At 32.5% G+C, this 22,327-nt stretch overlaps 2 protein-coding genes across 3 annotated transcripts in view; one reads left to right on the top strand and one right to left on the bottom strand.

Annotated features, from left to right (window-relative positions):
- The window catches only part of Bmp2k (BMP2 inducible kinase), a 131,439-nt gene that overhangs the window by 40,098 nt on the left and 69,014 nt on the right, over window positions 1-22,327 (bottom strand). For both annotated transcript variants that reach the window (XM_076864882.1, XM_076864883.1), the window contains exons 8-13: window positions 22,105-22,208; window positions 20,410-20,489; window positions 16,200-16,360; window positions 4,767-4,963; window positions 3,646-3,744; window positions 2,809-2,990 (exon numbers count right to left, since the gene is read on the bottom strand). In XM_076864882.1, coding sequence (XP_076720997.1) covers window positions 2,809-2,990; window positions 3,646-3,744; window positions 4,767-4,963; window positions 16,200-16,360; window positions 20,410-20,489; window positions 22,105-22,208 — 823 coding nt within the window. The remainder of the gene's footprint in view (window positions 1-2,808; window positions 2,991-3,645; window positions 3,745-4,766; window positions 4,964-16,199; window positions 16,361-20,409; window positions 20,490-22,104; window positions 22,209-22,327) is intronic.
- The window catches only part of Paqr3 (progestin and adipoQ receptor family member 3), a 98,772-nt gene that overhangs the window by 64,409 nt on the left and 12,036 nt on the right, over window positions 1-22,327 (top strand). The window lies entirely within an intron of this gene.

Raw genomic sequence — 22,327 nt, 5'->3', positions numbered from 1 at the left:
TAAGAATCCCTGGGTACCTCTCCCTCAACCAGCCTGGAAATACAGCACAGGAATGAGGCAATTTAACAAAGCTATCAAATTCCTTACATAATTCAGATCTAAACCCTTTAATACTGACAATAGAGAGAAAAACTCTATGCTTAAACAATATCTCCATTTTGCAAGCCTCGACTCATCCCTTTGAATTTACTTTCCCTTTGGCAGCTCAATGTCCTTGCCACCATATAGGTCCTAGAAGGTAAAAGTCAGCAAAAGACATCCACTTAATCCCTTAGTCCAAGCCCCCTCAGAATATTTGTGCCAAGAAGAGAATATTTAAACAATTATTGAAGGCTAGAGGATAAGAAAAGAAAATAAACTATAAGTACACTTGCTTAGTAAACAGAATCTAGATATTGCCAAGGCCTAAAAATCTGCCTCCATGTGACAAAATTCCATCTTTTTTCCAAAACTGTTTTCAAAGACTTTAAGAGTCCTTAACACAGGTCAGAGAAAGGGATATTCAAAGAACAACATTTTCCCTCCTATAAATTTCTTTCAGAGCTTTTTGACTTCCTATTTGAATCACTCCTCCAATTCCTATGATGAATCCTGGCAGACTGTACTCAATAGGGTATGTTACCTTAACCTACAGCTTACCTACAGTTCAAAGACACATTAAACTATGTCTACCAGCACTGGGAATATAGATTATTGGTAGAGTCTAGCATGCCCAAGGTCCTGGGTTCAGTCCCCAAGAAAAAATAAAAACAATCACACACACCCAAACACACACATGTTCTCTGATATTCCTCCCTACAAGGATAAAATCTAATTCTGCTCTTTGTTTTTTTCCTAGTCTAATTACAATTTTTACTTTTCCAAATAGCACTTTTATTAATATTATAAATAATAAAATCATGTAACACTAAGTAGAAGTACTAAAATGTAAATTATGAAATGCAAGTAATAATTTAATAAATTTCCAAAAATGATATACCTGGAAATAAGTTCCCAGTAATAAGAATGGAATAATTTTTCTTATTAAAAATAGGATAGGGATTAATGGGCTATAGTATGCCTGAGGCCCTTGGTTCAATCTCCAGTACCAATAAATAAATAAATGGATATTGTGCTCTGTATTCCTTAAGATACTGATGAAAGTAATGTATCAATTACATGACTGCTTTTTTTTAACTTTTGGTGTTAACTAGCATCAAAATATTAATTAATCTAGTGAAATTAGTTGGAAAGTAAAAAGATATTAAGCTGAATTCCCTACTTTAATCTTATCTAATACTGCTCATGGAATCATAGTTATAATATGTATTTTTCCCTAATTTTTGTTTAATTACTAAAATTTTTAAAACTTGGTTTATCACCAAAATCGTCTTGCATACCCAAGGTTGGGAAACACTGGATTCAGTAACTTCAAATGCATATAGGACTTATTTTATTCCCTCTCCAATGGAGCTGTGTACTACTGGATGGGAACATGGTGCAGGAAAGGGCTGATTATTTAACAGGTAGAAACAATTATGTACTATAGTCACTAGAGCTTAGGAATATAGAACTTCCTATAGGAAGCTACATTTGTTTGGTGCCTCAGTGTTCCTTCATCGATATTATTATACTACTTGATATCAGGTTAATTTTGAGTATAACATCTTCTCTAGCAATTTTAAAAGAGCTCTGTAAGCAGATGTTCCTGCTTATCAGTGGAAGGTGACAACAGTTTGTCTCTAAATATTATCTCAGAATGATTTTCCCCTTCTCCCCAAATCTAAAATTCCTCCTCTTCTACTGTGTTAATTTATCTTTGGTATGAATATCAAATAATATTTCAATAAGTTAAAATAAACATCCTCTACATATACATTATCTTACATCTTATAATTGCTCTATTATATTAACTATCATATTAACTAATATAATTGCCCTATTATATTAGTTATCTGTCTCTACATGGTAAATTACACAAAACTTAATAGTTTAAAACAACAACAAACATTTATTATCTTATACCCTTTCTTCCAGTGAGAAATGTAGGAGTGATTTAGCTGAAAGGCTGTTATGACTGAGTCTGCATTGGCTGGTGCTGAATGATCTGTTTACAGGATGGCTCACTAACCTGACTTTGTACAGGAGGCCTCAGTCCCCTGCCACAATGATTCTAATTAATACAATAGCTTTGTCAGTATCTTAAACTATACAATATCAAGCAGAATATCCTATTTTTAATATGGAAAAGTGTTCCATTCTTATCATCACTATGGGGGGACTAATTATGCAAATTTATTAGATTACTACTTGTATTTCATAGATTATATTTTATTGATTCTAATTAGTTTAGAATATCATAGCATATGCTTTAATTTTACTATTTACAATGCAATTAATTTATTCAAGAAAAAAATGCTTTGTGAGAAAGAAAAACCTATAACTAGAGTAAGCTAATGACAAATAATGATTTGTACATTTAAGTTCTGCTCTCGACTTAAGACAAATTTGTCCTATTTCATATACTCCAGTTTATTTTAGGAAAGCACTTCATTAAATTCATTTTTCCCCTTTCCTTCCCTATTTCCCCCCTAATCAATAATTTATCACTATTGCTTTTTTCTTTCTCTCTCTCTCTTATCTCATACATACACAGAAGTTGGGAGTTGTTCTATAGCAAACTGTGTACTTTCACACTCTTTTGAGATACACACAGTACAATTATGTTACCAATGTTACTGCTTCTCATGCCCAATTCCCAGTTTATGCTTGTGGAGACCTTTTCCCAGCCAATGTTTTAAATCCTGCATTCACTAGAAAAATACTTGCCTAGCACTATAAGAGGAGTCCATTATGGTTCCAACCTGAGCTGGAAGTGATGAAGTGTAGGAAACTAAGGCTGGTGAAAACTCTTGAGGGGAGGCAAGATATTCAGGTGATGCCTGCTGTTGGGATTGCTGATGTTGAGCTAGCATCTGCTGCTGCAAGAAAGTCTGCTGATACTGCTGCATCTGAAACAAGAATGATATTACATAAATCAATGCTCAAGTCAATAAAGTACAATCAGCATTGTTTTTGTTTACTATCCTTCTTTCTTTTTACTTTGGTGACAAAACCAGAAATCTAGAAAATAATGAATTTTATTTGAAGAAACAGCTCTCTTACCAGAAAACTACAGCAGGAGGAATTTTACCTATTTAAGAATTTGTGAATCTAAGCTCACTTGGCCAGATTCAAAAATTCTCCCTTAAATATTTTAAGAAAAAGACAAGAGAGTGTCTTAGTCAGTAGAATGCTGGTGCTGTAAAAAGTCAAACTATTGTCTGAATCAAATGTTCTTTCCCTTTGAATTTCATTTTTATTCAACTTACACTTACAGAATGAAAGAGACACGTGGCAAAGATCACGTAAAAGATCATTTCCCTTAAACTATAAGAGAAGTATGTTGTCTGTCAATAACAATGTGCCATACTCTTGGGAGCCACAGTTCAAAATAGTTTATGACTACTTGAGAACATACACCTGTCTTCAATAAAATACATGTCAATTAAATAACTTGAACTGATTGTGGATTATTAAATTCTGAGTAACCCCATTCACACTGTGAATTCCAACATTATAATGCATATCCAGAAAGAAATCTCTAGAAATTATGTAACACTTTACCATTGTAGGATACTGTGATGCAGGAGGTTGCGGCTGATACACTGAATGCATTAAAAATTGTTGCTGGAGTAAATGCTGTTGATGCATTGCATGCTGATACTATAAGATAAAAATAAATAAATAATCAATATTATCCATGCATTTTTTATGCCAGAGTCCTTTACTTAAATATTCATTTTACCATATCAGTAGTCTAAGCTCCAGTACAAAATAGCTGTAGAGTGACTATAATTTACATATGCTTATTAGAATTGGTTTTAAAATTGTCAACAAAATACAACAGAGATTCAACTAAAACCATATGCAGCATAATTTAAGGATGCTTGCAAGAATGCTAATGCTAAACATTTTTATCATCTTTCCCAGTTGACAAATTCCCCTGAAGTGACTTGTGACCAGGACCCATTACAGAAAATCCCCACTCTTCTCCACCTCCTCTTCAGTAGTGTCTTCGGCTATCCCATAACACCATTTACTTACTACCCTCCACTCTGGCTATATCAATCATAATTAGAGAAAAGTGACGCCCATGAAAAATGTCATGAATGTAACTGGATCAAAAAATAGTTTAGGAAATCAAAGTGATATTGGTAATAGTAGTTCAATTTAAAAGTTTAATGAAACAAGAAATCTATTGGTTCTGATGAGATGAAAGACATTTTTTTCCTTACGTCCTTTCAATTCTAAATGCTTCCTCTTACCCCTATACCAACCTCGTCTCAAAAAAAAAAAGGAAGAAAGAAAAGAAAAAAAAAAGAATTTAAAAATCTAATACAATGGTACTTTTGGAAAGAACAATAACACATTGTCTACAATAGTCTGTGAACTCAAAACAAGACCTCAGATAATATTCATCACCAATCACAATGCTTATTCCTGAATACTAACTGAACATTCTCTGCTTCATTAGGCCATGATGCAACCTGTTTTAATAAGGTATCCTTAAGTAGCTCATCAAATGCAAATTAACTACATATTCTTGAATAATCATGAAATTAAAGAACATGTTTACTTGAATCTAGTTCAAGATGCCCATAATACGAAAAAGCAATTCAATGATTTTTCAACTGCTACATGATTTCACAATTCTACTTCCAGATCTAAACTAGTAAAAGAACTACCTGCTGCATATAAGCATCCTGAAGTAGCTGATGTTGCTGTTGCTGCTGGTGAGGGTGATGATGCTGTAAATGAAGTTGCTGTAATCTCCAATCTCCCTGTTGTAGTTGTTGAAGTACTCTATGCTGCTGTGGAGGAGGATGCTGTGGGGGCCCCTGACCCAATAAGATTTCAGGGTCATTTCCAGGTCTCAGTGATCCTATGATAGATTTCCAAAACTTACATTTACAAACTAATAATTTTCAATAAATGGCTATATTTCAATAATTATTTAACTAAGGCAATTATATTCTTATTTAAGAGAAACTTCCATATGCACTTTGTCTGACAGAATTATTTCCTGGAACTTTAAGAGCCCAGGAAACTTGATTTAATCAACCACAACCCAAATGATTTAGAATGTTACAAACATTTTTGTGTTTTAAGTTTCATCTGTCCATGAACACACCAAGAAAAAGTTTATTCTACATATCTCAAAATATCATGTACTATTATGACTATGTTCCCTTGCCAATAGAATTCTATCAGTTCAGAATGTCATTTTACACCAATTGAAATTCATTTCCTTCAAACTTGAAGTCAAACATTGAATGTAAATGGCTTGAACTCATCAATCAAAAGAAAAAGACTGGCAGACTATATAAAAGAACAAGATCCAACAATATGCTGTCTCCAAGAGACTCACCTCATAAGCAAAGATATCCATAGATTGAAGATAAAAGGATAGGAAAAAATATATCATTTACATGGATCTCATTAACAAGCAGAGGTTTCTATCCTCATATCAGATACAGTGAACTTCAAGCCAAAGTTAATCCAAAGGGACAAATAAGGGCATTTCATATGTATAAGGGAATTACACATCAACAAGATATAACAATCATAAATATTTATGTCCCAAACCAAAGAGCATCTATCTACATACATTAAACAAACCCTGCTCAATTTCAGAATCAAATAGACCACAACACAGTAACACTGAGTGACTTTAACACAACTCTCTCTCCACTGGATAGATTCACCAAACAAAAACAAATTTAAAAAGCTATAGAACTAAAAAATACAATCAATAATTTAGACTTATCAGATACATACAGAATATTTCATCTATCAATAACCGAATACACTTTCTTCTCAGCAGCACACGGATCCTTCTCTAAAATAAACCATATCTTGGGCCACAAAGCAATTTTCAGCAAATACAGGAGAGAGAGGGGAGGAGGGGAGGGAGGGAGAAATCTTGCATTCTATCAGACCATAATGGAACGAAATTAGAAATCAATGATAAAATAAAAAATAGAAGCTACTCTAATACCTGGAGACTAAATAATATGCTATTAAGTGACCAATAGATAGCTGAAGAAATCAGGAATGATATAAAAAAATACTTAGAGATAAATGAGAAAAGCAACACAACATTTCAAAATCTTTGGGACATTATAAATGTGATTTTAAGAGGAAAGTTTGCATTGCACTCATTCATTAAAAGAATACAAAGTCACCAAATAAATAACATCTCTAGAAAGGGAATAAATCAACACCAAGAGCAGTAGAAGAGAGGAAATAATTAAAATCCGAGGCAAAATCAATGAAACTGAAACAAATAAAAAAAAATCAACAAAACGCTGGTTCTTTGAAAACATAAATAAAATTCATAAACCTTTAGCCAAGCTAACAAAGAGAAAAAGAATAAAACTCAAATTAATACATTTTTAAAAAGTGATAAAAAGGAAACATTACCGCAGACACTACTGAAATACAGACAATAATCTGAACTATTTTGAAAATTTATACTCCATTCAAATAGAAAATCTTGAAGACATCAATAAGTTTCCACAAAAATATGACCCACCCAAATTCAATTAGGAGAGCATAGAAAATTTAAATAGGTAAATTACAAGCAATGAAACTGAAAATACCATCAAAAGCATACCAATAAGAAAAGCCCAGGACTAGACCTTCCAAGAAAAACTAACAACAATCCTCCTCCAATTATTTCTTAAAATAGAAAAGGAGGGAACCCTTCCAAAGCATCATCCTGATACCAAAACCAGACAAAATACATCAAGGATAGAAAACTTCAGAACAATATCCCTGATGAATACAGATGCAAAAATTCTTAATAAAATGCTGGCAAATCACATACAAAACATTAAATAGACAGTGCACCATGATGAAGTGAGGTTCATCCCAGGGATGCAAGGTTGGTTCAATATATGGAAATCAATAAACATAATTCATCACATCAATACACTTAACGACAAGAATCACATGATTTTTCTCAATATATGCAGAAATACAGAATCCATTTATGTTCAAAACAGTAAAAAAACTAGTGAGTAATATGAAGATACGTCAACATTCTAAAAACTATATATATTAAACCCAAGGCCAACATCATTCAAAATGGAGAAAAATTTAAAGCATCTGCTCAACACAGTCCTTGAAACCCTAGCCAGAGCAAGTAGGCAAAAGAAAGAAATTAAAGGGGTACAAATAGGAAAAGAAGAGTTCAAACTACCCCTATTTGCCAATGACATGATTCTATATTTAGCAGACCAAAAAATTCCACCAGAAAACTTTCAGAACTCAATAATGAATTCAGCTAAGTAGTAGGATATACAATTACTACCTATAAGTCAATTGTGTTCCTATGCATCAGCAATGAATCAGCTGAAAGAGAAATTAGAAAAACTATTCCATTCACATTAGCCTCAAAAAAAATCATAAAATTCTCGGGAATAAATCTAACAAAAGAGGTAAAATACCTCTACAATGAAAACTACAAAACACTAAAGAAAGAAATTGAAAAAGACCTTGAAGATAAAGAGATCTCCCACATTCATGGATAGGCACAATTCATATTGTCAAATGGCCCTACTATCAAAAGCACTATGCTGATTTAATGCAATGCCTATTAAAATTTCAATGATGTTCTTCATAGAAGTAGAAAACACAGTCGTAAAATTCATTTGGAAAAACAAGAGGCCCAGAATAGCCAAAGCAATCCTTAGCAAGAAAAGTAAAGCAGGAAGCATCACAATACCACATCTTCAATTATACTATGGATCCAAAGTAAGAAAAACAGCATAGTATTGGCACCAAAACAGACATGAAAGAATAGAAAACACAAAGACAAACCCACATTGAAAAATGATCCTATACTAGACAAAGGTGCCATAAACATACACTGGAGGAAAGATAGCCTCTTCAACACATGGTGCTGGGAAAACTAGAAATCCATATGTAGCACAAAACTCAACTCAATGTGGATCAAGAACCTAGATGTTAGACCAGAGATCTGAACCCACTAGAAGAAAAAGTAGGCCCAACTCTCCATCATACCAGTTTGGGAACCAAATTCCTCAATAAGACTCCTAAAGCACAAGAAGTGAAAGTGAGAATCAATAAATGAGATGGTATCAAACTAAAAACCTTCTTCATTACAAAGGAAACAATCAAGAATATGAAGGGAGACCCTACAGAATGGGAGAAAAATCTTGCCACCTGCACTTCATATAGAGCATTAATCTCTTGGATATATAATGAACTCAAAAACATTGAAAAAAATAAAATAAAATAACCCAACCAATAAATGGGCAAAGGAACTGAACAGGCACTTCCCAGAAGAAGAAATATGAATGTTCAACAATATGAAAAAATGTTCAACATCTCTAGCAATTAGAGAAATGCATATTAGAAGTATACTGTGATTCTATATCATTCCAGTCAGAAGGGCAATTATCAAAAACCCAAGTAACAATAAATGTTGGCAAGGATGTTGGGAAAAAGGTTCACTCATGCATTGGTAGTGAGACTGAGAATTGGTGCAACTACTCTGGAAAGCAGTAATGGGAATTCCTCAGAAAACTTGGACTGGAACCACCATTTGACCCAGTTATCCCACTCTTTGGCATATACACAAAAGACTTAAAACCAGCATACTACAGTGATGCAGCCAAATCAATGTTTATAGCAGCTCAATTCACAATAGCTAAGCTATGGAACCAACCTAGGTACCCTTCAGCAGATGAATAGATAAAGAAAATGTGGAATACACAATGGAATATTACTCAACAATAAAGAAGAATGGAATTATGATATTTGCAAGTGAATGGATGGAACTGGGCACTATTGTGCTAAATAAAATAAGCAATCAAAAAAACCAAGGCCAAATGTTTTCTCTGACATGCAGATGCTAACACTTAGTAAGTCAGGTAAGGGACCAACAGAAGTTCACTGAATTAGACAAAGGAAAATTCATTGCCATGGGCACCCTCACCAAAGGCTTAAAAAGCAATGGGTCCATTCAAACATGAACCAGAACCTCTAAAACTACAAGTCATAACAAACCCTTTCTCTTATTAATTTAGTTATCTCAGGTATTTTGTTATGGTGAGGGAAGCCTGACTAAAATAACTGTTCAATTCCAAGCCAGAAAAAGGTAGAGTACAAAGAGAGAAGGATTCTTTTTCATCAGTTAATATATTCAAACTTCCTCGGGCCTAAGTTCAGAACCTCCATGAAAAGAGCTTTCTATTTCTAATTCTTCTAATTTTAAGAAAAATTCAGGTCTATGTTTTTCTTGAAAATATTTATAAAAATTTAAGGAAGAAAATGAAGATGACAATTACATACCATCCAGACCAAATTACCATTGATCTTTTAAATGTTATTTCTTTCCAATGGAAAGAGAATTAAAAGTTACACTCCTAAACTATACATTCATTTTTCAGAGCTGTGAAGTCCAGCTGGAGAAGGCTCATATGGGAGTCCAATCATAAACCAAGGATCTTCATGTAAGGACTGTGAGATCACTTCTCACCTCACAAACTGACTTTTCTTTAGTATCATCAGGCAGCAGAAAGCCCTTGATCCTCCATCCAAAGTCACAGAGCAACAGAAAATCCACAAACAACATTACAATTTTACATGAAAACAACTGTTTCTTCAAGTACATCATAATCATTCACACTATAATTCCCCATTTTGCAAATGATGAAACAAAGACTCAAATAAGTTAAGTGAATCTGCTAACAAATCAAATAAAAATAAAGACAGAGAAACTCTGAATATACAATTAAAATTGATCTAATATATAATTTATCAAGACACAGATCACACATTCTCTACAAAGACAGATATTATCTATACATAATCTGAAGCAGGCATATGGTCACCAAACTCAAAAGTGGTAGTTAATTCATTTTCAAAGGCAAAATTCATTCTTCTCTCCAACTCTATTCCTATCTCCCACAAAACACAGGCTACATAACAGTTGTCAAGGTCTTATTTTGACCACTGATTCAGCCTAGTACCTAAGAGATAGTAGGTCTTCATTATATAATGATCTCTTGATTTAATCATTAAACACAGGCCAAGATCTTGGCTACAAAGCAATAAACCCAAGATAAAATAAACACAGTCTTGCCTACAGAGCAATAAACTTTAACCACAAATATTATTCCTACTGAAAAATTAACAACTGCCCCTGGAATAACTTAAAGATCAAGAGAAATTCCTATCTGAATTTTTTTAATTTTTTAAAGAGATGACAATACAACATAGCAAAATCTATAAAACAAAACACTGACAGTACTCAAGAAAAAAAAATTAGCCTTAAATGTATACACAAAAACAAGAAAACTGAAAAATAAAATAACCAAATGAAAATAAGTTCAAGAATGTAGAAGGATTGAATTAATGACAAGGTATAAAATAATAAAAAAAAAGAAACCACAACATGAAATTAATAAATAAAACCAAAAGCTAGTCATTGGCTCTTTGAAAAGACCAACAGGGCTGGGGACGTAGATAAGTGTTAGAGCACTTACCTAGCCTGTGCAAAGCCCTGTGCATCCCCAGTACCAAAAAGAAAAGAAAGAAAAGGTAAGAAAGGAAGAAAAGAAATGATTAATAAAAAGAGGTAAAGCTCAAATAAATATTAGAAGTGAGGGAATCAACATACTACAGACTTAAAGTAATTAAAAGACATCATAAAATTGCTATCTATAATTTTATCTAAATTTGAAACTCTAAATAAATTGGACAATTTAAATATATGTAAATTATAGCAAATGGTGAAAAATTATAGTAAATCAATGAAAATTAAATGAACTGAAAATGTGATCAAAATTTTACCTCTAGGTACAGAGAATGTAGCTCAGTGGTATAGCACTTGCAAGGCATGTGCAAGGCCCCGAGTTCAATCGTCAGCACCACAAAAATAATTTAAAAGTAAAATAAATTCTAGCTTTTTAAACAGTAACAATTCATTTAAATTCAGTCAGTTCTAACACATTTTGAAGAAACAATACCTCTTTTTCAGAAAATCATTTAAAAACATAAAGGAAAGGATCCAACACAAGGCCAACAGTTTACCCAAAGAATAAAAGTATGGTTTATCCCATTTAGGCAAAAAGGCTTTACTATCCAAAAATGTAATAACATAATAAATAACACATCAAAGGAGAAAATAATACCATTTATCAACAGATATTGGAGGGGAGAAAAGCACTTCATTCCTAACTCTAAAAAAAAAAAAAAATTATAAGCTAGGAATAAAGAAAAACTTCATCTACCAGACTTTGAAAATAAATAAATAACAGAAACATAGGGAAGACATAAAACCTGGAGCATTCTTATTAAAAGAGAATGACAAGAATGTAAACTATCAACATTGCTGTTTAATATTAAGGGAATTTAATTTATCCAGTGCTATAAGATAAAAGAAAACAGTAAATGTATAAATAATCATAAGAAAAAGGCAAATCATTATCAAAAAGGGATTCTCCCTCTCAAAAAAATTCAAGATAAGCAACTAAAATCTATTAGAATTAATAAAAGAATTAGTAACATGGATGAGTATAATGATCAAAAATTAAAAAGTGAATTTCCTCCAAATTCAGTATGTCATTGGATTTAAATAATATTTAAAAATTATATTTTGTAATTTGAGAGGCTTTCTTTAAAATTCATACAGAAGAAATTTTAGAGAAGAATGTTAGTCTACTTGTCTGATTAGATTTATCAAAACTAGAAAGTTGTGGAAGAGGCATTAAAAAAACAATTCAAAGATACAGTGTTGAGAGCCCTGTATGAACTATGGATATTGTTTGAGCCATTAAGGCAGGAAAGCTGTTTTTCTAGGAACTCCTGGATGAAATTACCCAGATCACACTGGTGCCCTGCTTTAGCTTAGAGCACTAGAATCAAAGGGCGAAACCTCCCAATGGGCGTAGTCTACCAAGCACCAAACAACCTGTTGACTGCAAGATCCCTGCCACACTGAAACCTTATAAAGAATTGGGGCCTTTTTCAGTTGTTCAGTTCCAGTTCCTATCAGGGCTGGAAGACTCATCAGGTGCCCCCATTTTAAATCTAATTTCTGGTTCTGTCTTCATTTCTTGCTGATTATTTCAGACTTTTTATTTTCCCAGATGGCTTGTACCTCCAAGCAGGATTCTATTCTACCGGGGTGCTGGTTACACTGATAGTACAGTATAGAGGGTAAAGAAACAATATGGAAAGTTAGATTATGATGAATGTGGCATTTCAAATCAGGAGAGAAAGAAAGAATATACAATACTGTACTAATTAATAAATGGCACTACAGAAAACTGAAAAAAAAAAAACTCAACTTAATCCTTTCTCCATGCTATACCCTAAAATAAATTCCAGGAAGACTGAAAAGCTAACTGCAGAAAACAAACACCACTATTAAAAAAAAAGTATCAGCACTTAAAAAAAAATGGAAAAAATTTCTTTGAAATACATTACAAAATGCAGAAAAATGAAAAGTGTAAAACTGACCTTGTAAAATTTTGTTTTTCCTATGTCTCAATGTATATTCACAAGTCTAAAGACGAATGGTAAAAATGGAAGAAAAGATTTATAATGTATTTGGCAAAAAGTCAAAGACTTGATGTTCAGAATAAAAATAAATATTCAGATCAATAAAAAGAAAACAATCTCATGGAAAATTGGAACAGTTAATTCATAGAAGAAAAACATGAACAGATGAATGTGTACTATAAATCAGGAATATTAAAATACAATAAAAATGTTTTACCTACCAATAAGACAACATTTTAAAAAACTTCTATCATTAAGCATTGGCAAGAATAGGAATGAGACTGACACTGTTGATATCAGTGTAAATTTCTGGAGTTTTTGGATGGCAATTTAGAAGTATGTAAACAAAATTAAAAAAAAAACTTCCTAATACCTTCCTTAGAGAAATGTCCTAATGTCATTAAAGAATGGGATGTAAGGATATTCACTGCAACACTATTAGTAACAGAAAATATAGGAAATAACATAAACGGTTATACAAGCCATCGTATATTCATGGTATAAAATATCACATACCTATTAAGAATTACTTGGTAATTCTTTATGCCATGATGAGCTAAGAAGCTTTCCAAAATATATTAAGAAGAAAAAAATCAACTTGCCAGAGAAATGTATATGGTATGAATTCACTGAAGTCAATGACAACATAAATTACTTGAATCAATATATATCACATAAGAATATAAGAGAATGCACACTGAACTACTTCTGGTTAGCTCTGGGAAGAAAAAAAGGAGACTTATATAATATAATGGCAATTATCAAGAAAACAGGCAAGGGTATGAGTGAAAACACTGATACATTGTTGCAGGACTGCAAATTAATGTAAACACTCTGGAAAGTGGTATGGAGATTCCTCAAAATTAGTAGGAAAAGAATTACCATAAGACCCAGCTATCCCACTCCTTGGCATTTACTCAAAAGAACTAAAGTCAACATACTAACTATAGTGATACAGCCACATCGATGTTTATAGCAGCCAAGTTAAGGAATCAGTCCATATTCACAAGAGCCAAATTAAGGAATCAATCCAGATTCCCTTGAATAAATGAATATTGATCAAGAGAATGTGGTATAGTATACACAATGGAGTTTTCCTCAGCCATAAAGAATGAATTAATTGCATTTGCTGATAAACAGATGGAAATGGAGGACATCATACTAAGTGAAATAAGTTACATTTCAGAAAATCACAAGCCAAATGTTTCCTCTAATAAGTGGAAACCAGAGCTAAAGAAGGTGAGGGGGGAAGAAATAATATCATAGATACATAGGGAAGATCAGTGGGGTAGAAGGGAGAACAAGAGGGAAGGAGGAAGGATGGGAAAGCAAAGGAAATATGCAATGAATTTGATAAAATCATGTTATATGAATACACAAATGTACCAAAGGGAATTTCCTCTTTGTGTGTGTGTATGTGTGTGTGTGTGTGTGTATATATATATATATATATATATGTATGTATATATATATATACACACACACACACACACACACACACACATACACACACACACCCCCACACACACATATAAAATAAACTAATAAATAAAGGAACAAAGGAAGATCAGTAGAGTAGAAAAAAATAGAAGAAGGACGGGAAGAAAAATGGGGGGAATGGAGACTGAAATCAAATTCCTTGCATTTATGTTTTTGTCAAAATGAAACCAACTATTATGTACAACTATATGCTCTAAGTTTTAAAAAGGAGAATTATATTTTCCTCTGAATATTTCTGTATTATTTGCTTATTTTAAGAGAAAACATACTTTTTTACTTTGTTTTCTTATATGTGTTTCTTTCTATATGATTTCCAGAGGAGGAGGAAATGTTAAAAAGAAGCATATATGGGAGGGGAAAAAGTATAATTTTTCCAACTTAAGCTGGAAGCAAATATAAGAGAAATGTAGCTCCTTATATCAGGAACAGGCCTGGCCCTCACAGCTGGGTCTTGTGCTTACATGTTGGTTTATTTCATAAAACACTTAACATCAGATAAGGTTACTACTCTGTGTCTAGGAAAGATCAAGACACAAAACCACTCTATATTCATATCTGAACACAAACAGAATCATGAACTTTGTCCAAACCACAAAAATAACCCAAGGCCCCTCTATCTTGCCTCATTTGACTGCTACTCTGTAACCAATTGAGGTTTTAGTTTCTCTCCTTCAGGATAAGATTTGATACCTAAACCATATCATGCCCAGGCTTCTGGATAGAATCCAAAGATGTCCCACTTCCTTAACTCCTCCCCAAAATTATCCAAAACAAGTCCAAATTCTGAAAATGTTTTTTCAATCGCTACCTCACGGTTCCCCGTAATTTGTAAGAAAGAAATCTAACTTGTTCAAGCACAAATGTGTTTCTAGATGGCCTTTTGCCAGGGAACTCTGATTTGTGATAAATAAAACTAATAAGGTCTCCAAACCAAAACAGTAGGGAAAAGATCAATGAATGCTTATTGAGACAGAATTTTTCTACATAACATACACCTTCTATAACTCCTCAGAATAGGAACAATAGTTGCTGTCCTCATTTTACACAAGAGAACAACAGTGAGGCTAAGAAATGGTGAAATGTGAATGAACATTTCTTCCCTTTCCCATTACCTTCCCTTTCCCATAGAACACTACTCTAATTGGTGTACCTGATTACCAAATAAATATGTAGCAATATGCCAGGTAATATAAAAATAAACATTATCTTCCCTCGCCATATATTTGACTTAATAGTAATAAGAGTGTCTAATGATTAATATTTCTTAAGGGCATATTCTGTACCAGGCATTACATTAACCAGTCATTTAAGCCTTCTAATAATCCTATAAGTACTAGTATTTTTATAAGATATATTACAAAAGAAAAATGAGAGAAATAAGACTCAACATAGATTCATTCAAAATGCAAGCTCTGAAACATTGAGAGTATTCTAAATGAAAACATTTAACATTTAAAAACAAAACACAAGCTTGTTATAAAATGAAAGTGTAAACTGGAGTTATCTTTGAGATAAGTCTTCATTATACCCCCAGACCCTTGAGAGATTAAGATTAAATGTATTTCATCAGTCAGGAATATTTCCTTAGTGAGAACAACTGTTTTAAGTACCACACTACCAAAATACTTAGGAGATGTTTTAGATTAGAAAACAATTCTCAAAATCAAACTAAAATACCAGTTCTTATGTTGCAATGTGCACATGGTTCCTTCACCAAGGCTCTAGATTCAAAGCAAAGAAAGATACATAGCTTTCAAAGACCAGAGATTCAACCACCTCCTTTCCAATACAACACAGAACTCCCTATACTCTTGAACTTTATTATCAATGCCAAACCTATCTCTAGGGATAAGAGTTTGTATTAGAATCAAGGAAAATTTTGAGCTTTTCATATTATACTTTTACATTGCCAGTAACTTTTCTTTGCCTTCAGAAAACCTTAAGAAAAATAACTGAGTCTATTAGATATCAGCACAAAGTTTTTTTGAAGTATTATTATCTACTTTTTTACTGGTAATTTATGTCTCTTGAAAATCAAACCATCTAAGGTTTATTTCCATTGACTATGAAAGCTGCATTACCTTTTGGTCTGTGGTTACCAAATTCACCAGGAGCAGGGACTTTAACAGGGGTTGCTGAACTTTGAATGGTCAGTACACTGGGAGTGGTAGTAGTAGAGTTGGCCTTTGGTCTTTGTCTTGGTGCAATTGAGGTTTCTGTTGGTCCAATGGTATCTGTTATTCTAAAATAGAAGAACACATTTTATTACAAATATTGGGCTTATTTCTTAATATTTTTTTCTGTAAAGTATCTACTTCAATAGATGCATTTAATTATTACAGATGATCATGTCAGTCCTCTTGGCTTCTTCCTAAATCTTACTCCCAAAGACTACATTTTTAGTGAAGACAGGAAAGTAAATAAAGTAAAGAAAATAGTACACATCAAGGTCTGCACTTGAAACTGGCGGAAAGCGTATACTCCCAAAGATTACTGTCAAGGAGATGAAATGAGATTGAAAGGAAAACAAAACAGAAACCTTCTTATAATGTTTTTGACAAAATCACGAGCCAACTCTTTGAAGAGAAACAAGAAATAATCTTCCCTAGCCTGGACTCAAGGCATAAGAAAGAAAAGACTACACCCTAGAGCATATAAAACAAAAGAAGCCAACACTTTCAACAGGTAGAGACCCTGCTCACATTCAACTTCTTTAATCTTCAAGTTTGCTTTACTTATAACTCTAAATGGAAACTATATAAAACTTTTGCTTCTAGGAGTTAGTTTAGGAGTTCAGATGCGGGTGGACAAGAGGTAAGCACAAATTTGAAAACAAGAGACAATAGATATGAGAAGACAGAAATTTGCTTTTTTTTTCTTGAAAAAGTCAAGTAAAATCTTTATTTATATGATTATCAACTTTGCTTTCTAAAAATTCAGTATAAAAACTCAAAAACTTTTTAATAAGGCCAGATAGTCTCTTTCCAACAGGATTTTCCATAAAATATCTGTACTAAATTCTTTACCACGTTTTAAGTAATTTAATACTTAAAAATTCTAACTACACATGAAAGCACAGAGTTACTGCAGTTGAAGAAACCCAATCTACAACTGCACAAGTTACAGCTACTTCCTAATATCTCTACATACCACAAGAGGGAGCCCTGTTAACAGCTATCTTTCCAAGAGCAAAGAAAATAAAACTGAATCAAAAATTTGGAAAACTATAGAAATGTATTATATTTGTGCTATCTTCTAAAAATAACACTTAGTTTAATTAGAAGGGATGGGTATGATACGTGTCATATGAAAACTGAACCAAGGTAATAAAAGATCATTTTTACATATAATCAATTATGTCATTTTTATAATGAAATACTTATGAGTTCAAATTATGGGATTTAACACTAAAATCAATCTTACGCTCCCTAATCTCAAGAAATTTGGGGAAAATACATAATCTTTCTGTCTAACTCTCCATTTATTTCTGAAGTGAGTAATGTAGACCAAACTTGAGTTTGCCATATTCCTGATCCAAACCACTCTTTAGAGAGGCATAACACAAATAAAGCATGGTAGAACCTCTGAAAAGCTTATTAATAGTCTGAATTATTTCTACAATCTAATGTCTCACAATTTATTTTTTCAATATACTATTGTACTTGACCAATATTCAGCAAAACACTTAGAAAGGTATGTTATATGTTGGTGAAAATACAACAAAATATAAGACAGTGAAAGTGATCAATGCCAAAATAGTACTGCCAAGAGTTGCATAAAGGATAATTCCACCTTTAATTTGACTAAAAATGACTTCAAGTAGGAATTAGAGATTAAATTTTTAAAATAAATTTTATTTTATCAAACTCTGAAAAAGAAATTGCATTCTGTGTGAATAGGAAGAAAATGCCAAAACAAATTAGTCAAAATGAAGACACACAAAAAAAGAAAGTAATTACTGCACTGCCCCTGCTACACTGACTCACTTGTACTATTACAACAGTCACAGTGCTTTTTCCTCTGCTTCCCTTCTTTTCTTTCTTCCTCACTATCACCTGAACAATCTTCCAAAAGCAGACTCTCTTTCCTGCTTCAATGTTTCCATCTGCCGAGAGAGGAAGCATTTCCATCTTTGAGGTATACATGTCATATGACTTTTATATGTTTAGCAGTCCCAAGAGCACATGCCAAGTTTGGGGAGGCAGAAGGGAGCTTCTGAGAAGTAAAGCAAAGAGGGTCACAGACTAAAGACAGGGCAGATGGCTACTAACACCTATAAAAGCTTATTTAAACATTCTTTTCCCTGGGCTGGGAATGTAGTTCATTGTTGGAGCACTTGCCTAGCATTTAAAACCTCAGCAAAAATAAAATTAAGATTCCTCTCCCCCAAAATATGACGTTTACGTGAAAAAAATCTAAATTTTAATATTAAGCTTTGTATACTTTAGATTTTAAGTTTTTCATTAAGAGTAAATTTATCTTAATGACCAATAAGCACCAATGAACCTTATATTTTGATATGTATAATGAACAGATTCACCATACTATAAATAAAATAAATGATATATAGACATAAAAATATATTTTAATGGATTACCATGTTACGTTTCAATATGTGTATACATTGGATAATGTTTAAAACAGGTTAAATACTGCACATTTTAATGGCATTATTTCATTTGCTTGTAATATAGCTATAACTTTTATGTCATAACGAAAAGATATTCAAATCATCACTCTTCATTTGACTCGTTTCTTTAAAAATTTGTACCTACCTTCCTAAGGATTTAATTATTGATATTTTCTTAATTTAATTATTAATAAATTTTTAAAGTGACAATAAAATCCTACTGACCAGTCTTAATTCATAATTACCACTCAACTATAACAATGGCTGCTCATTAAAGCTACATTATAGATAAGACAGACTGGTGGTCATACTGGATTTCTATGAATTAGCTATATTCATTCTTTCATCTCCCTCCAGAGAATATTTTGAAATTCAAATGAGTGAATATATTTTTAGGGTGCCATATTTTTTTAAAAAAAGCCATTCATGAATGATACTTTGACATTTCTAAGTAACAAATCACAACCCATCTTACAACCAAGTGCCAAACAACAGAGTTGACTGGAGGATGGAAGGCCAAAATCCAAAATTCTCAGCCATGACATATAAACAAAGTTGCTTATGACTGACATTTACCTACCAATGCATTCATTCCCCACCACTCCTGAATCTGTTCTCTTATTCTCCATCCTTGTAGTATCATAAGAGCCATTCTTCTAGCCTCAATTATCTGTTTTATTTGCACTCTCACCCCTTCAGGTGACTGACTACTCATTCTTCAAGGAAAGGCCCACCCCCAGGGAAAGCATTCCTTTCGTGCTCTTTTTCTCCCAGCTCCCAGTCTTTCCCTTCCTCCCTACTCTCAGAATGTTCTGCTATCCATCAGTTTACAACTAACTGTTTACAATTAGAAATTCTTGGAAATAAAAACTGCTTATTTTTCTTTACATTTCCAATATCTATGCCTTTTATGTAAAGGATATTTAACAAATATATTTTTGTATTTTATGTCAAATAATTTAACTAAGTGAGAACAATACAAAAAGCTATGACTAAGAAAACTCCCCAAATGCAATATTATACCCCTCTGATAACCTAAGAGATAGTCCTGCTTATTAACTTTTAAGTTAAAATAAAAAGCAGAAAAAATATCATCACTAATAGTTTCAGCTCTTAATCTACACAATATATTTTAAACTTATAAATGCAGTAAACAATTTAAAAATACATTTCAAAACATAATACTTTAACAGTCTTACAACATGTAAACAGTTTAACCACCCACTATAAATTCTACAAAATACATATATTTTCTAGTTGCCTATAAATTTTATATTTAAGTATTTTAAAAAGCATATTAGCTACAAACTTGAAACATAAAAGGTCCTAAATTAGGGCTGCCATGTTATGAAGATAATGATCTCACCACCCATCCCCCGCAAAAAAGACCCACTGTAGCATCATCAGTTAAAAATTCACAAATTTATTAATGAGAGTGGACAGTTGAGGTAAGAGTGATATCAAATCCTGAATATAATATTTTAAATCTTATTTTGTATTTGTATCTACACCATATGCAATAAGTAACACGCCCTTTTTTTTTTTTTTGTGGGAGGATGACATTTAATCAATGACATTTGCTAAAATTTAAAAAAGAACTGTAGCTTCCCCCACCCCCACCAAAATGCCTTTTTTATTTCAGCAAACATAGTTTTGCCTACCTGGCTTTTGTTTGGCTTTTTCTAGCAGCTGCTTCACTAGCGGTCAATGGTTCAGGAAGAGCTGAAGGAACAGAAGAGTTCTTGAAAGAAAAAAACAAAAACAAAAATTTTCATATTGGTTTTTAATTCTAACAAGTTTGTTTTTTAAGCTATGGACACATTATCGAACTTATGCTGTTTGTGAGGGCTGGGATGTAGCTTAGTGGTGGAGCACTTGCCTATCAGCTAAGGCCCTGGATTTAATCCCCAGTATCTCAAAAACAAAACAAAACAATACAAAATACTTTGTATGAGATACCATTTATTTTCACGTCCCAAGTTATCCACATTATATTTCCCAGACATAATCTGCAAATATCACTACATGTTATACAAATGTCATTTGGGTAAAAATAAAGATTATACTACAAAGATTATAAATCAAAGATTATTTTGTACTTCAGAAAAAGAAGTATATAGGGGAAGGGAGAGGGCATGGAGTAATTAATGATGGTTGAATGTGATGGTCATTATTATTCAAAGTGCATGTATGAAGACACGAATTGGTGTGAATACACTATGTATACAACCAGAGATATGAAAAGTTGTGCTCTATATATGTAATAAGAATTATAATGCATTCCACTGTTATATATAAATAAAAAATTTTAAAAAAAAGAAAAAGAAGTAAATAAGTGTAAAAAAGTGTTTACAAATACTACAGATAATTTTCATGACACTCAGCATAAGATCTAGAAAATGAAGACAGAAGGCTTCACTAGTGTTTACGCCCCATGTTTGGATCATATCAGAAATCAGTAAATATTAGATGAATGGAGAGCTAAAAATCCATAGTAAAATTTCAAATAAAACTATTTTCTTTATTGAATGTTAGAACTGCATGATTTCAGCTTCAACATAGAAAACATTATGTTTTATACATTAAGGGCCTTAAAAAACAAAAAAGGAAAGGTACCACATTCCTTCCTTTTTCTTCATAGGTAGATTAAATTATACATAAGGGAAACATGTACAAGCAAATCAGGCCAGAATGTTCTTTATAAAGTTGAAAACAGCTTAAAATCAGTAACAACTAGCAACCTTATTAAAATTACCAGAGACTTGTCATACATCATTTATCTGAAGTTAATGTAGTGTGCACATAGTGAATAAAACTTCAAACGATATGCACTATTTCCATATAAGCTCTTTCCATGGACTCAGCACTAGGTTTTACATTAGTTGTAATCTTTGTAATTACTATCTTGCTTTACAGACGGAAAAAAAATGTACATTAGGTAATCTCCCCAAAAAAACAACAGAATTGAATTCAGGTCTCTCCATTTACCATGCATCTACTTTTCACAACCAACTTTCCCAAATTTTTGTCTTTAAGAGAGCACTTAGTGTCTGTTTATTAAATGGTTAAGCTTAAACAACTTGATAAAAGAAGTCTGTGCTATGTCAGACAAATGTCATTGTGTTCCCTTGAAAATGCAAAATATCCTCTTGAGTTTGCTGCAGTTCTCCAGGAAACCTCAGGACATAGTTTCAGAAATGTGGCTTTATACAAAAACTATACTCACAAACACAGTAGCAGATCACTTGTCATAAAACAAGTACTCAAAGTGTATACACACACATACATAAACACACGTATCTCCACACATGATAAAATGTATTTTCAATTCATATCCTACTTCAGAAACTACTTACATTGATATTAGAGATCGGACAATCCTTTTTGGCAAATTTAAATGCAAAATAGGACACTTGAAATATATCAGGTCTATGCTCTGGATCTGGTTCAAGCATGAACCCTGTAAGAATATATCAAAATGTTAAATTTTACTGAATATAGATGATACTTAGGGGCATATTATAAGTATAATTCTGTTCCATTCGAAGAACAGGGATGATTCTAGCAATCTTTGTTAAT

The sequence above is a fragment of the Callospermophilus lateralis genome, chromosome 8 (assembly GCF_048772815.1).
Source record: "Callospermophilus lateralis isolate mCalLat2 chromosome 8, mCalLat2.hap1, whole genome shotgun sequence".
Lineage (NCBI taxonomy): Eukaryota > Metazoa > Chordata > Mammalia > Rodentia > Sciuridae > Callospermophilus > Callospermophilus lateralis.
This window is presented reverse-complemented; position numbering and strand designations above follow the sequence as displayed.